A 17,379-nucleotide genomic window follows, 5' to 3' on the forward strand; every position below is an offset into this window, starting at 1 on the left:
GGAGAGTCAGTCATCCATAGAGAGGCTGTCACTGTTTGTTCAGGGGCTAAGTTTTTGTACCTCTGTAACTATGTTTTTTTTTTTTTTTTTAACCAATAAATAGAATTTTGAAAAAAAAAAAAAAAGTATTACACCTTATTTCTCTATCCCTAGGCAAAAAAAGAGCATTTAACCCTTGCAGGCGTGGAACAACATATGTGTTTTAAAGTGTAAAATATTTTACCTGGTGATACAAAATAAAACGATCATAAAAATCCAGTATTTCAGACAACTAACCTTTTAGCTATATATGCATTTTCTAACTTACTGCTAAACCTGAATCCTAAAAAGACTAAAGAAAAGGGTTAAGACTGTAGAACTACTCTGTCTGCTTATGACATTTCTTTGATCCTTCATCTGACCAGGTATCAACAGTGTGAATCAATTTGTCTTCGTGAGGGCATTGGGATCTGAAAGCAGACACCAGCATTGTTGATATCTAAGAAACATTTTAGGTCGGGTTACGTTCGCTTTATTAGGCGTTATTTTAGTGGCAGGAAGTCACTGCTAAACTGTTAGAGAGAGAAAGTAAAATTTTATGCTACCTACATAAAAAAGAAATATTTAAGCATTTAACTACCAATGACAATATTCTGTTCAACTTCACAATAGGGTTTATTTTACGGAAACAGTAATTCACTCAGTATAGCAATTACTCAATCAGGTGTTGGTAGAAATCCTGATTTTTTTTTTTTTTTTAATGTCCACTACACATTTGGAAATTCAAATTGAACAAAGGTTCAAAATATTTGACAGCATTCACTCTTAAAAGAGTGAACATTTAAATGTTGGTGGACAGCTGTAACAGATATTATCTAGTGGAGCAAGTATACGATTAGGTGATCATACACATTCCAGGAAAGAAAAAATAAAATACAACCACTCCCCTTAAAAATTGTAATAGAGACAGATAAGGTTTGTAATATTAAACTTCCATTATAGGAAGTAATCTTTCTGCCAAAGTTCACCTAAGGCACCTCCTTCTATAATGCTCCTTTGCTCCGCTTTTTCTATCAAATTAAGTGTGATGCTCTCAGTGCAAGATACTGACTCATGTATTAATGCACAGCTCTACACAAGAACTCTGAGCGTAAAATTGCTGTTTTAACAATTTTAGGAGCTTTAGTTTAACTTATATTGCATTTGTATCCATGTAGTATTTACTTTTGAGAATAGTTGGCTGTTTAATTGAAAGCATTAATCAAAAAACTATATTTTCCAAAGTCATTATCATCTGCACTAATGAGCAGATCTTTGCGTGCTTTCAGAAGTTTCTGATTTAGAACTTTACTTCTTTCTTCCCATTCTTGAAGCTCAGCATTTCCATGGGCAAATCTGCATTTTTCTCCATCAGGACAGGAGCCAGATAAGAATCTAAATTAAACAAGAAGGTGAGAATATTTTGAATAAACTGCGTATTTAAGAACACACATAAAGCTTTACATTGTTCAGATCAACAGATACACAATGCTAAGAAATATATTGCAATATTTAAATTCTATCTATTATCAAAGTGTAAAATCAAATATTAAATTTCCACATTGTATTTCAATTATTTCGAGCCTACTTTTATTAATCTAAAAATCTTGAAGTTCGTAAATTTACTTTGTGAAGCTCCCCACACATTTATTTCCTTGAATTCTGTGACATATATTCCCTATGCCCTGTGAGTAGGCACTGCTGTGTCTCACATTTCACAGAGCCTGCCACCTGAACTACAGAGGTACTGTGAGGAGTTAGTACAGGAATCACTGCTCACAGGTAGCAAGACACCATGGGATACATAGTCCTTAGAAATTAAAGGTAAATGACAGAGGGAGAGCTGGAAAGCACACAGGAAATCCAGAAGGTTGATAGAGCTTGCCAGCAGACAGGCCGCATTCACAACATAAATAGAGATTTTTCAAGCAAGCTTACATTTAGTTGTCAAAAATAACTAATGTTTGTATTGATTTTGCAATGCTGATGTTATAAAATGAAAGTGTATGCTGTGACCATAGACCTCTTAACATTACTGGAATGTTAATAAATGTAAGAACATATCAAAAACTGATAATATGCTATGCAATACCTACTGTATTGTAAAAGAAGAATACGTACAGTAAAATGGAGTTTCCAGGCTCAGCCTCTCCTCTTTGCATGTCTCTGCAAACATGACAAGGGAGCAGTGGTGGAGTATGCACTGGCAGTTTTGCTAACTTGCAGGAAGGTGTAGTGTCCCAAGGGTTGGGATGCAGTGTTGGGGGTGTTGGTGCTGGGTTCTTTTTAGGCCTGAATGCAAAAGCTCTCTATTTTTAAGCCTGCAGGGAAGATTTTCGGGGTGCAGGCTTTTGGACCGCATTGCCCACTCATCTCAGCTATAAGTGTCAGATGGTTTAGTTAGCAGGGGTGGGGAATAGGTGGCTGTTGTGTCCTTTTGAATTCAATTAATCAATATTAGAGTTAGCCTCTTGCAGTAATGTGTGTTTTACCACAATGGCAACAATTCATTTAGAATGGCACCTAATGCAAAACAGTAGGTGCCTACAGACCCACACTACAGCACACCACAACTTATGTGCCTTGCATAAATTGTAAGTAGCAAACTGCAAAAAAAACAGCAAAGTGTAAAGGGGGCCTTAACAATTTAATCTGCACTGCTGGCCATGTGATATGTGGACTTAGGAAAGGGCTTCCCATAACGAACGGCAGCATGTGCCTTTCCAACTTTTTAAAAAAAACCTCCATCCTATTAAATCTCATGCATTATATTGAAAAACACATGTATAATTGCCTTATGAGTTTAACTTAAAGTGATACTAAACACACACTGTTTAATTTAAATTGTCCGTTCTATTTCTGTATATTTCAGAAATAGTCTTCTCCTTGTATAAGCTGTAAGTTTAGAGGGACGGCCAGGTCTTTGTAGATTTGCAGTGGTCTGATACTCCTTCCATTTCAATATTATCACTTGCACAGTGCTCCTTGGGATGTTTAAAGCTTGGGAAAACTTTTTGTATCCAAATCCGGCTTTAAACTTCTCCACAACAGTATCTCGGACCTGCCTGGTGTGTTCCTTGTTCTTCATGATGTTCTCTGCGCTTTAAACGGACCTCTGAGACTATCACAGTGCAGGTGCATTTATACGGAGACTTGATTACACACAGGTGGATTCTATTTATCATCATTAGTCATTTAGCTCAACATTGGATCATTCAGAGATCCTCACTGAACTTCTGGAGAGAGTTTGCTGCACTGAAAGTAAAGGGGCTGAAAAATTTTGCACGCCCAATTTTTCAGTTTTTTATTTGTTAAAAAAGTTTGAAATAGCCAATAAATTTCGTTCCACTTCATGATTGTATCCCACTTGTTGATTCTTCACAAAAAATTAAAGTTTTATATCTTTATGTTTAAAGCCTGAAATGTGGCAAAAGGTCGAAAAGTTCAAGGGGGCCGAATACTTTCGTAAGGCACTGTATGTGTCTCAACTACCAATCTAAATTCAATGAGAATTCACACCTAGGAGGCACACAATGGGGAAATTTTACTACGAGAGAAAGACACCTTATTAAACAGATTATAGCAGGAGACTCCAGCAACAGGTTGTTTTGAGCTGATTATAATAACACCTATTCTGAGTCTCTGAGCCTAGAGATGGGAGGTGTGTGTGTGTGTGTGGGGGGGGTGGGGGGGAGGGGGAAGCAGTCATTGCTGGGTTTGGGCACAGATGCCCAAAATCTGTAACCAGGTCCTAGGTTTAAAGAGTCTGTGTGTTTCGGCGAGACATGAACCCAAATCCAAAGCAAACCCACTCCAAAGATCCCCCAGGCACAACCACCCAAAGAATAGAGCTCCCTCAAAAGCCAGGGCCCATAGACCGTAGGCAAGAGGCTACTCTGCAGTTCCCTCTAAAAGCCCCTGTCTTGGTTGGGTTTGTCACAGTCTCCATTGTATGTAAACCCCATCCTCCCCCTCCATGTACCCATTTACATTGTGGCTGCACGGAAACCTGCCTGTGCGTTTGCTGCCACTGCACCGCTTGCAGCCACTGTACCAATGTTCATTTCTACGCTCTCCACCATTGCAGTGATGTGTCCTTTCTAGTCAGACCATTTAAAAAAGCGGGCAAACTTCTGCTAGTCAGTATGCAAACATGATCGGTAGCAAAAGGTAGAATCGGGCCTCTCCGTAGCATCTTTATTGAAGATTAAGTCCCTCACTCCCTTTACCACCACCACCACTATCTTGTTCTAGATTTCACTTTTTGTACAAAAATGTGTGGAATTTACAATTGCTAAGTTAGAGGTAGGTAGAAATTTTAATCTGCTCCTGTATTATGCACATAAAATAATCATTTAGTCATGGAATCTAAATTTGAAAAGGTGTGGGGCGGTTGGATAAATGATACTTCTACCACTTTTGACGAACTGTCTGTTGGTTAAAGGTTTATATTGTGGGCAAAATGCTAAATATATGCAGGGGGGTTGGTGAAATTCTCGCGCTGTCTCTCTAGTTGTTGTCTAAATTTTCACCTTTAATGCTGCAGGTACTGTAATTGGTAACCTACACAATTCAGATATTTATAATTGGGGGGAGTACCGCGCTTTAAAGTGCTTAATGTAACATCAATTAAATCATATAAATATGTCGTAATCCCTGGAAGAAGCTGCGTGGGCACGCAGCGTAACGCGTAGGAAAAGCCAAACCGGAAGTGACGTATCGGCAAAGAATTGTTTGTTATGCTTTGAACAAGACGGAATACAATGTGAGTGTTACTCCTTTTTATTTAATAAAATATACGGGACGTACTTCACTATTTTTGGCCCGCTTTGATTTTTTGGAGATACAAAGGACCGCAAATATCCCCTGGTGTATTGCTGCATATATAAGGGAGAAAAAATTGATAATTCATTATGGTACCTATATGCCAATAAGGAGGAAGGAGTAGTACGCTGAGGCATACAACTTAAGGCTTGTTTTAAAGAGCATTGAGGTGAGCGCTTAGGACACCTAGTGGGCACCGCACAAAAGAGCACCTGCATGTGAAATTTGGATAAGAAGATTTTGCTGATCACGACATATTTATATATTTATCTAAAGGACACTTCAGCACTTTATATTAAAACCACTTATTTAAGAGCACAAAAATAATTTTATTAGATGGTCACTTATTAAGAAGTTTATATACATTTTTTGTCACTTTATATTGTATATGTATTTTTATTTTAAGTAAGATTAATTTTATTTAGTAGAATTTACCACCTAATTATTTATGAATTGAAGGATCTATATTTGATTGTATTTATTTTGAACATTGTGATACACAATTTGTGAATATTATATTGAGAAGCACTAAGACACTTTTTTCACATATTTATATGATTTAATTGATGTTACATTAAGCACTTTAAAGCGCGGTACTCCCCCCAATTATAAATATATGCAGGCTTTGGTGAGCATCTGGCTCAATAACTGTTCATATTCCTGGGATGATGTGATTTGACTCTGTAAATGTGAACTTCATTTTCCTTAATTACCTCTTCACAAGAAACTGGTCACTGTTATGGTCTGAAGCTGCACTGTTCACTGGTGCTGGTGTATTGTAGTGCTGGCTGTTGACAACGTTTAAATGTTTTTTTTAACTTTAAATATGAAAATTTAAATAAAAAGGATTTAAAAAAAAATAATTAAAAAAGTCAAGCAATGTTACTCTATGTCACCAACTCGCATGTGTCTATGCTCTCCATTTTGCAAGAATTTCAGCGTTTTGACACCTTGAGCAATTTTAACCACTCTGCAACCGCTCACAGTAATACTACTGCGGCAGAGTGGTTCGTTATCGTCCAGCCACGTAGTATTAACGTGACTGGACACTCCCCCTTCTGGGCGGCGCTTGCGCGCCGCCGGAGGCTCGCTCCCGCTGTTTTCATTCACAGCGGGAGTCGGGCCAGGGGAGGAGCAGCGGCGATCGCCGCTGCTCTTACCCGATCGTCGGGGATCGAGTCTGGAGATCCGCCCGCTGTGTGTAAACACAGCGGGCGGATCTCCATAGTGACAGGGAGTGACAGATCGGACTGTTCAGCATAGCTGGACATCCGATCTGTCCATGAATCACACAGTCACCTCCCCCCCTACACGTCAGTAAGCACCAGGCATACATTAACCCCTCCCTCTCCAATAAAATTAACCCCTTCCCTGCCAGTGTCATTTTTACAGTAACAGTGCATATTTATAGCACTGATTACTGCAGTAATGTCACTGGTACCCCCAAAAGTGTCAAAAATGTCAGTCAGGGGTCCGGTCTGTCCGCCGCAATGTCGCAGTCCCGCAAAAAAAATCGCAGATCGCCGCCATTACGCGTTAAAAAAAAAACACCAAAAATGACAGAAATCTTTCCCTTTGTTAGTAAACGCAATAACTTTTGCGCAAACCAATCAAAATACGCTTTTTGCGATTTTTTTTTACCAAACATATGTAGCATAAAACAAATTGGCCAAAAATTTTTAAAAAAATTGTTTTTTACATCTTTTTTGGGGGGAATTTCATATAAAAAAATGTTAAAAATATTGTTATTTTTTCAAAATAAACGCTCTTTTTTTGTTTATAGCGCAAAAAGTAAAAATCGCACAGGTGATCAAATACCACCAAAAGAAAGCTCTGTTTGTGGGAAAAAAAGGACGTAAATTTAGTTTGGGTACGGCGTCGCACGACCGCGCAATTGTCAGTTGAAGTCGCACAGCGCCGAATCGCAAAAAGTGGCCTGGACGGAAGACAGCAAAATCCTCCGGTGGTAAAGTGGTTAAAGTGAATCTATCAGAAACTCTCAATGTGTCCCTTTTGCCACACCAAGTCCAAGCTCTTTGTGGTTATTTTTTTCTTTAAATTTTTCTCTTATACATTTAAATGCCTAGGTGGCAGAATACCTTCCAACCTATCACAATTGTATATGGAGAATTACCCCCTATCAGTTCTATTGTAACGGATTAATTTCAATTTTACGATTCCACCAGATGGGGGACTGGTACAACTGCCCACTTTCCCTTAGGTAAGTACCATTCACAATAATTGTTATATTGGCCCTACTGGATACTTTACACCAAGTTAGTGATTTTTATTTACATTTTAGGTTCTGTTCCTGTTGAGAATGTCATTATCCTTTTGTATATTTGTGATTGGCTACATGACGCACACGTGCCCTTCCTTCTATTGAAGTTACCTAAAAGGGTTTATGTTCATGCATTTTCCCTTTAATATTAATGTTTTTATGGAGTTAGTATTGACTACCTTGGGTTTTATTACAGCTGAGATGCGTCAGCCTATGGGGTGTGCTTGTGTATGGTCTCCTTTTGCCCCGGTGCCAGCCCAGGGAGTATCCTTTTGCATCCACTCAGACAAGGTGTGGATACACAATGTTTATTATATACATTAATGGAGAGATTATGTGATGTATATTGTTATAATAGGCAATATGGTAATTTTTTTTTTCAATATAGTAAATTGTGCTACCTCTTCTTCGTCCTGATTTATTTACTTACCTACTTTACTATTTATTAGCTATGATATTGAATGAGCTGTATCATGCAAAAAAGTTCCTTCTACTTATTGCTTTGTGTGTTTATATTTACCATGATTTTATGTATGCATGACTCAGCATGCCTTTTTAATGTTTGCTAAAAATAAAAGATACAGTTTTTATAATCATATTGTCCCATGTTGCCTCTAAAGTCCGAATATTTGTCTAACAATTTTTTTCTGTTATATATAGATGTGGCACCTGAGTGACCCATCACTACTCTTACTACTGCCCATAATATTTGAGGAACATTTGACTATAAGGTTCAGTAATGCTGCTTGCTATGTCACCTCTCTGCTAGCAATCTTCTCATTGGATAGTGGAACAGCATCAACACCTTTGTCCAGTAATCAGAGAGGAAATAGCAGAATGATCTTACTGACTAGCAGAGGTATGTGTTTTACAAGAATTTCTGGCCAACAAGACAAATTCACTGGCAAGTAAAATAGTAAATAGAATAAGTGTATGCATTTGAACCAAGTATTCAGCTGTTTACCTGGAAATCCACTTCAAGGTTACTGTTACCCAGAGGATTTGATACAGCGGTAGGCCTGGTGTTATGCGTGTGCACTGTGCCCCCTTCATGTTTTTCCGTGTCAGTTTCTTTGTCAATCAGCGAATATCTTGTGTTTATAAAAAGATATGAGGCATCCTGTGAATGGCAGTAGTACTAAGCAATTGATTCCCTGTGGCTTACTATGAAAAAGGGAAGTGGTTTGGCACAGGACCCCGAAAATTGTGACAATCACTGTAGCAGTGGGACAACTACAGTGATTGGCATCTTTGCCAGCAGTCCCCTCAGGCATGAGATATGCAAGCTGGACCAATGTAACTATGCAATAAAGATCCTACCTAGAAGTAAGCCTGCCACCGATGTAAACTGAGCTACGCATGTACAGCTCAATTCTCGTGCCTCAGAAGACAGAGCAGGCAGGTAGATGTTTTATGGCAAAAAAAAACATTGCATGTCTCTTCTGTGATAAAAAGCCTGCCTGCATGTCATTTTTTTTTTTTTTAATGTTGCTTTCAATTCCGCTTTTTATAAAAACAACAAAGCAGTATCTCTTTTGGACTTATTAGGACAGGCAATATTCTGGTGCTTTCCACAAGAAATTAGGTCCTTTGGTTCAACAGTTTTTTCCTACCGTGATGTTTTCTACTGACAAGTTGCAGATTAAGGCTTCAATAACACCTTTGAAGGCTTGATACAACAGGTACAATGGCAGAGGTAATTCTCCATTTACTAACAACTTATTTGGGGGGGGAAACCTGATGAGAAACTAGTTACCATGGCTGCCACGCTTTTTCAGTGGGTGAAGCCTATAGGAAACAGAGAAACTAGTTCCCAATCAGGTGCACCTTGCTTTTGATCAACAGTAAATGGCAGTGGGTGGATTCAAAAGCTGCTCCAGTTACTTTGTCTTCCAACATCTACAACAGACAAAATGTTGTCGACTATCGTGCTGTGGTCACATCGCCGAAGATACGATGTAAGGCATAGACATTAGGCAGGGAGAAGTCGGGATGACTCACAGTGGTTGTAGCAGAACACAGCCCGACATCCGTCCCACACGTTCAGTCTGCCTGCCTGCAGCTAGCCTAGTTCTCCAGCTGATGGTAATATGATCCTAGAGTGAGGAGCTCAGCTCCTCCCTGTAACCAATCAGCGGCTCTCAGCACACTGACACTGAAGAACTGGAAACAAGCTTGTATTGTAACAGTTCAGAGTGAAGAGTCGAGTCAGTATGTGTGGGACTGGACGGATGTCATGTCAGGCTGTGTTCTTCTACCTCCTGCCACCACTGAGTCCCGACTGTGCCTAATCCACACTGACTGTCACTGTCAATCCCTACAATAACATTAACCCTGGCCTGCCCTGGCTGTATGGTGCAATCTGCAATTACAATCAGAAGAAGGCTGTGCTGCTGCAATACTTCCATGATTTCCTCCCAATATCGCAATATATATAGTTGAAAAAAAATATCGCAATGTACTTTTTTTCCAATATTTCCAATATCGTGCAGCCCTACCAGTGACATTACTACAGTAATCAGCGCTAAAATTATGCACTGTTACTGTAATAATGACACTGGCAGGCAAGGGGTTAAATATGACCCTAGGGGAGTGATTCTAACTGTTGGGGGGGGGCGTGGCTTCTGAGATGACCACAGAGACATGTGATCCTATATAGAAGGAGCACATAAACTCTGTGATCATTTCAGGGAGAAGGACGGTCGGCTGTGTTTACAACAGCCGTCCGTTCTTCTCTCTCTGTGGGGAGCAATCGCGGGTGTCAGGCGGCAATCAGAGCCACCTGACACACGCATCGGCTTCTCCGCTGACGATCGGGGCGGAAGCGCGCCGTCGGCGGCACGCGTTCGCCCCCTAGCTACTCCCAGGTGAGCGACGTAGATCTACGTAGTTTTGCCTGTAAGAGCCAGCCTGCAGCAGTAAATATGACGTAAAGGGTCCAGAACTGGTTAAGGATGCGGCGGCTGTCTTCCCTGCCTGCTCCTTAACAACCAGCCAATCTTCGCACAGAATTCGAATTGGTCGATAATTTTTCGATTGATCCATATTCAAATTGTTTTGAAAATTTGGAATTCATTTGAAAACGAATAAACAAAATTAATTTCAACTAAATTTGTTACTATTTCATTAGGAGATTTAGATAAATCTCTAAATAACCAAAAATTCGTCTGAATTTACATTCGGACCGAAACTAATTGCAAATCTAACGGTCTGGACATAGAAAACAAGGAACAAAACACACAAGCTGATAGCACTTACAAATTACAGGTTTCTGAGGGACCCAAGCTTCTGTTGCTTCTTAGTTAATTCTGCTCTCCACCAGATTAGTACACAGGTTTTCAAAAAAACATACACACTGCTTCTCTGAGTAAAAAGCTTAGCTAAACCAGACACTTTCACCTTAGAGTTAGTGCAGAATATACATCAGGCTCACTGCCTTTGTTCATCTAGTATGGCAATAAAAAATCAGCTTATTCATTTTATGTTTAAGTGATATTAAAGCCCTTTTTTTTTTGTTTAAAATACCAAACATGTTATACTTACCTGCTCTGTGTAATGGTTTTGCATAGAGCAGGCCAGATCCTCCTTTTCACAGGTCCCTCGCAGGCGCTCCTGGCTCCTTCCTCCTGTCGAATGCCCTCACAGCAAGCAGCTTGGTATGGGGCACCCGAGCTGACCCGCTACTTTGTTTGTCCATTCAGACACAGAGCCGCGACTCGGCCCGCCCCTTCTCTCTCCTCATTGGCTCACTGACTTTGATTGTGTTTCAGCCAATCAGTAGGGGGACTCCCGGATATGCCAATGCTCTTGTGTAACATTGCTGGATCGAGATGGGGCTGCCTTTAGACCCACTTTAATATCCCTAAAGATTTACTAGAGTATTTCTTCTAAATCAGGGGTTGGAAGACATTGTAGGTCTGAATAATACACAAATCAGCCACTGGACACCAAAATATGAACAGTGGTTGGATCTAGGACCTCAACTTTATACTGTCTGAGATCAAAGTGATTACCAAACCAGTTGCACACTGCGCAGTTACAAATCTGTAATTATGATTTGTTATATTTAGCACTCCCTTCTTTACACTTAGAGGCCAAACATGCTTATCAAAATCTGCACAGATTTTTATTAAATTTTCTAGAGCTGGAGGATGAAATTGTCACACCGCTGTAGAGAGTCTGCTGGTCAGTTTAAAGCTTTGGCCAACCAACTCCTTCTTTGGGGATTTCTCAATTAGGTACTGTATATGTATTTTTAGCCTGGTGGTGTTAAAATCCAGCATGGACACCAGCAATGTGTAATCAACATTTTAACTCAATCATGGCTGGAGGTCATAACACTTACCTTTTACACACACTGAAAGATCCAGTAGGGAAGCGGTGCTGCCAGATATTCTGGTCATCCTCAGAGTGGAATACCCTCTCTTTATGTTTTTCTGACGAGATGTGCATTTTCCACTGACGTTCACTATTGCAGTTCTTTCCACAAAGCCAGCAATGGAAATCAGCCTGCATGTAACAATGAATAATAGCAAAATCATATTCTAGCAATACTCGCAATTTACTGCTCAACTTTTTTGAAAGCCTAATCTTAGCTTAGCTGATTAAATGTGTTATATACTTGTTATTTTCATTACATTTTTATGCTCATGTGTGATCAATACTCCTCAAATAAATTATTGTTAACCATTACTATGTTACTAGATTTGGGATTACGGCCAGTATGACACTAAAACAGAAAAAGAGTCACTCTTCATATTTAAAGCGGGAACTCCATTTTATTTATTTTTTATTTTTATTTAAATGCCTGCTAACCCCAATCTGTATATACAAAGAAAAGTCACCCTCTCCATGCTCCAACCATGCCCTCCACATACGCTTCCACAGTTGGCCACCCATCCTCCTCTGAACTGAATGATATGATAGCAAGCATCCCCCAACCCACTTCCTGTGACCCCTGGTTGCATCATTGTACAGCCTAAGCTCACAGTAATCTTGGAATGAAGGGCATTTACATATCTTTACACGATCACCACTCAATCCAAGAGAAAGGACTGCATAGAGAGGGAGATGAAGTAGGACCAGTGACATCACCAGACCTGCCAGAAGACTAAAGAGTGAGGGGTAATGGGGTGGGAAAGAGAAGCTGGAGTTCTGATTTAACTACATGACCATTATTAATATGTTCAAAACATTAACTATATTTCCCAAATATTTACTACCAAATTACTGGCTGACAAATACAGCCACATTAGGTCTGGTTTTAATTGTCTGTCTAAATGTATATATATATATATATATATATATATATATATATATATATATATATATTGCAAATCTTGAGAAAATAATTTCAAGCATGTAAATGATTTGATGTCTGACATACTGTTTATGCCTTCTCTTACATATCTGTCCTAATGCCTTTTATGTCTGGCTTCCAACAATACCTACCGTGGTTTCTGCATAGTCAGTGGGCAAGTGAACTTGTTTATTGGCTTGACTGAAAATTTCATTTCCTCTTTCAATCTTTTTACTGTTCAATTTCTCATACAGTTGATCCATATCTTGAACTAACCAAAAAAAGACATAATCACATTACAGTTTGTTAATAGTCTGTGACTGTTCTATAAACAGTATGAATGCAATTCTACAATAAAGGTAATTCGGTGTATATACACACAGCAGTCCTACAACATACCAGATGCTCATATTTTAAAGGTGTATAAGGGAAACTATCTCTCTATTGTCTCTGTTGCCCCACCAAAAATAAAAATAAATAAAAATAAAATAAAAAGCAAACAAAAAATCTGAATGCTGTGAGGAAACAGCATGTTCTTTATGAGCTAGTCTTAAAAGGGAACTATGTTTTTTTTTTCTCCAGAATTATCTAGGTGTAGGTCCCCCGATGCCTCAACACTTAAAACCAAGCGATCAAACATCCCTGATTGCTCGGTTCTCGAAGCTCCGTGAGCAGAGAACTGCCGACTGTCAGTGAGCAGCTCTCTGCTCAGCCCCCTCCTCGCACACTGGAGCGCTGAGGTGTGATGGAGGTGGAGCCTTTGCCTCAGGCTGTCAGTGGCTCCCTGAGAGGCTGAGCCGGGTGTCGGTCCAGGGATCTGGCGGATCCCGATTCTGTGGTCGTGATGACGCAAAGCCTGGACTGACTTCTGTAATGTCAGCAGAAAGTGGACTTCAGTCCACTCTCTGCTTAAAACAGGTCACAGGAGTGCAGAACAAACTGCACTCCTGTGATCCATAGGAGATGTACAGCCAAACAAGCTTTGCCTGTACATCTCCTTTAAGGCAGATTCATACACTACCTCTGCATTAAAAAAAGCAATGGTTTTCATAAAGCAGTTGCAGATTTTTTTATTGCATTGTATGAGCAAGGATTTGTTTATACTACAGAGTTGTGGTAGCAGAAGTGTTGTCTGTGCTCTCATGTTACAAGTTGTTCTGTTCAAATGCTTAGCTACATTAAAGTGTGCATTCACACTTCATTATTATAAATAGAACCATAATCTTTTAGTGTGATTTGTTAAACCCTTCCTAGCATCATTTTAAATGCCTTTAGCATGAAAGTGTGTAGTAACACATGTAGCCCTTGTTCTGAAAAACAGAAAAAATGGGAAGCTTCTGCCTGGTCCTATTTTACTTAAAAAATGCAATACATTTGAAAATCAACTTCCATAAATCAGAGGCAATGGGGGTGGAGATACCGATGCCACTACTGACCCACCTTTCCTCGACGTTGCCGTTTCGTTGGACTTCAACGGCGATCACGTACTTAGGCACCCAGATTTCCCTAGACCTGTCACGGATTTATGAGCTGAACTTCCCCCCTCTCTTGGCTACTATTCGCAAGCTTCTGGATTCTTGGAATACGGGCTTGCATTCCTGGTTTGGGAGGTGTAATCTAATTAAGATGAGGGTTCTTCCCAAGATTCTTTACCTTTTGCAAGCTCTTCCCATCAAAATCCCGTCACCATTTTTTTCACAATTGCATACGCTCTTTATACGTTTCATTTGGGCAAATGGGAGGCCTCGCCTCTCCCTTAATCACCTAACTCTTCCTAAGCAATTTAAAAGCAAATCCAGATGTGGCGAAATACCATCAGGCGGTACACCTTAGCCGCTAATTGGATTGGCGCAGACATTATGTGGGTAAGCTCTGGGTGCAACTCGAATTGAAGCAATCTGCTGCCTCCCTTGGTGGAGCACAGTGGGTTGCTGGAGAATTATTGCACCTTATCCGCTCCCACCCCACGGTTGGGGTGACGTTGGCTACCGTTTGCCCGTTTTTGTCCCATTCTGCGATCTCCATGCCAACATCCCCACTTTACCCATTTTAGGTAATCCAGCCTTTGCTCCAGGCACCGCGGATCCGGCCTTCTGTAGGTTGGAGACTCGGGACATCTTCTAGGCCTCCCACTTTGTTCGAGGGGACCAATGGCCATCAATGGAAGACTTGATGGCAGTGGATGGCCTCTTTCATCTGGGGTTTTGGCAGGTGGCCCAACTCTATCATTTTTTGCACTCTTTGCCAGCGCCAACTCTATATACACGGGATCTTACGCCATTCGAGGAGTACTGCGTTGGAAGTGGCTGTCTCCCCAGTCCTCTGTCCAAAACATATAGGTTGTTGATCACTCTGGCAGATGACTATGCTCTGCCCTGTCTGGGGAAATGGGAACGGGATCTGCAACTGCAACTTGTACGAAATTGCAGGAAACGAATTACAAAATTCTTACTCTGTGGTATAGGGTTCCTTCCCTCCTACATAAATTCTTTCCGGACACGTTGGAGGTATGCTGGCATTGTCAGGAGGAGGTGGGAACCATGTTGCATATCTTTTGGTCCTGTCTTCGGCTTGAGACCTTCTGGAAAGATGTCTGAAGTCTCATGGGGGAACTTACGGACCGTGACATCCCTGACACCCCAGACTTTTATCTTCTTCACTTGTCTGACATGCCGATTTCCAAGTGCAAGAAATTGATCCTCCCGCATGTGCTTTGTGCAGCTAAATTCTGCATCCCGATGTTTTGGAAATCGACTCGGGCCCCCACTATTAAAGACTGCATGCGTAGGATGGAGGAAATTAACCAGATGGAAGACCTTACCCTTACGGCGCAGCACAGACGGGAGCGTTATAAGAAGATCTGGGGTTACTGGAACGTCTTCGTTTTATCTGATAAGGGGAAGTCCCTGATGTGTACCTAGAGACATGGCCTGAGTGGCACACGGTCTCGTCCATGTCGAGGTCTCCCCTTGTCCCTTTTCTTCCTCATCCCCACCTTCACCCCCCCCTTTTTTTTTCTCTTTCTTTTTTTCCCCCTCACTCTCCCATCTTAGCTCTTCTCCGTTTCTTTCTCTCTTTGTCTTCCCCCTGGATTTCCGTCCTGCACTCTGACTTCCTTTATCTTGTGTCTCTGACACCTTGAAAAGGCCTGGTAGTGACAGTTGGGAATGTTTTGTTACCCTGCCGATATTTCTATGCAAGTTAAGGTGCCTTACTCTGTTATGTTCCTGATGTAGTTCTAGGGCTTTCCCCCGGACGTGGGGGCTGGTTCTACATTTTTCTTTTGCACTTATTTGAACATTGTATTGATTATATATTCTGTCTTGATGGTATTTACACCTTGTGATTGTTGTACCTTTCCGACAAATGTGTACGTATGTTTACTTTTCCACTGTTCTGCCTTTCTAAATAAAATATTTGAAAAAATGCAATACATGCAAAATACACCAACAAAAACACCACGTGTTTTTAGAACACACATAAAATGTGCATTTAAACAAACCTCTTTTTTCTCTGCTTAGATCTGTAGGATTACCTACAAGTTAATTGATGCTTCTAACCATATACTATTAGATAAACTGCAGGACAATTTAGAAACAAACTCAAAAAAACATGCAGCAATTGAAAATCAGATATTTCTATACTTGTTTCAGGTCACTGACTCCAAGATCTGAAGCCTACGCACTGGCATGAAAGCCAGGCAACTAACATTTTGAGATCGGATCAGTAATGAAAGCTTCCATATTGTTTTCATGACAGAATTCCTTTAAAATGTGTGGTTTGAATAGACTGCAGTAGGGTTAGGCTGGCCGTACATTATATAATTTTCTTACAATTTTCCTTAAATATACCTTCAACTATGTAGTACAAAGGCCTGCCTAATAGGATACAATTGAAAGTGTTGTTTAGTTTTGACCTCATATTATATGTTTTTTGGTAAATCTAACAATATTGTACAAGAGTATTGAACATGTATGGCCAGCTTTAGTTTACCTCTCATGCTGGCATTATTTTCTGTGTCCCCAGTGGGGAAATTCACCCCTTTCTGGATATCCCTGACTTGAAAATCTGAGAAACAAGGGCCTAATGTTGAAAAGCCCCGGTAACTCTTGCTGCCCTAGTGAAGTGAGCCGAACAGGAAAAGAGGAAACCTGATCCTTGAGACCATAAGCCTGAATGACAGTCTGCCTAGAAATGGTGGAACAAGAAACTTAAGCACCATTCTAGGGAATATCTATAATGACAAAAATATAATCAGTCTTTCTAAAAGAGGCAATAGCTGAGTATAGATTCACACATATTCATTACAAGATTAGGCTGTCAGTTCAAACACTTGTCTTGCAGAAGTGATAACTATAAGGAAAGCAATCTTGCAGGTGAGAGTAGAAAGAGGAATGCCTCTAATAGGTTCAAATGGTGGATTCTGAAGTGCTGAGAGAACCAGATTCAGATACTGTGCAGTCACAGATGAAAGGAATGGGGGAACCACCTAGGAAACCCAAAGCTCAAAGGTCCTAGAGAGTGTGAAGACAAAGGTCTCTGAAACAGAATAAACAGTAAAGACACTTGACCTTTGAAGAGCTAAACATTGGTCAAGACCCAAATGCATAAAGGAGAGAATCTGTCCCACAAAGAAGCTCCTAGGACTTGAACCAAGTGATGTACACCTTTCACACCCAATGGTGCCCATCTGATCTGAAGGTGCCCTTGTACATTAGATCCTTTTTTAACTGCCATGTCTTTAGGGCTACGGCCCATCTACTAGAAGCTATACCTGGATACAAACCTGATAGTATGTTTGTTGTTAAACCTGAAGGCCAGGAGCTCAACATCCCCAACCTATAGCACAGATCCAAGAACATCTCCGGGTGTAGAGCCCAATCTCAGAAACTCTAAATCTCTAAACCTTAAAAACGTACAGGGCTGACAGGACAGGATCTGGTCTGCCTCTTTTGCC

At 40.4% G+C, this 17,379-nt stretch overlaps 1 protein-coding gene across 1 annotated transcript in view; it reads right to left on the reverse strand.

Annotated features, from left to right (window-relative positions):
- Window positions 1-530: 530 nt before the first annotated feature.
- The window catches only part of ZC3H7A (zinc finger CCCH-type containing 7A), a 183,835-nt gene continuing 166,986 nt past the window's right edge, over window positions 531-17,379 (reverse strand). The window contains exons 21-23 of the mRNA XM_082262312.1: window positions 12,575-12,693; window positions 11,469-11,632; window positions 531-1,413 (exon numbers count right to left, since the gene is read on the reverse strand). Of these exons, the coding sequence (XP_082118438.1) occupies window positions 1,224-1,413; window positions 11,469-11,632; window positions 12,575-12,693 (473 nt within the window). The 3' untranslated portion in view covers window positions 531-1,223. The remainder of the gene's footprint in view (window positions 1,414-11,468; window positions 11,633-12,574; window positions 12,694-17,379) is intronic.

The sequence above is a fragment of the Pelophylax lessonae genome (assembly GCF_965119305.1).
Source record: "Pelophylax lessonae genome assembly, chromosome: 6".
Taxonomy (NCBI): Eukaryota; Metazoa; Chordata; class Amphibia; order Anura; family Ranidae; genus Pelophylax; species Pelophylax lessonae.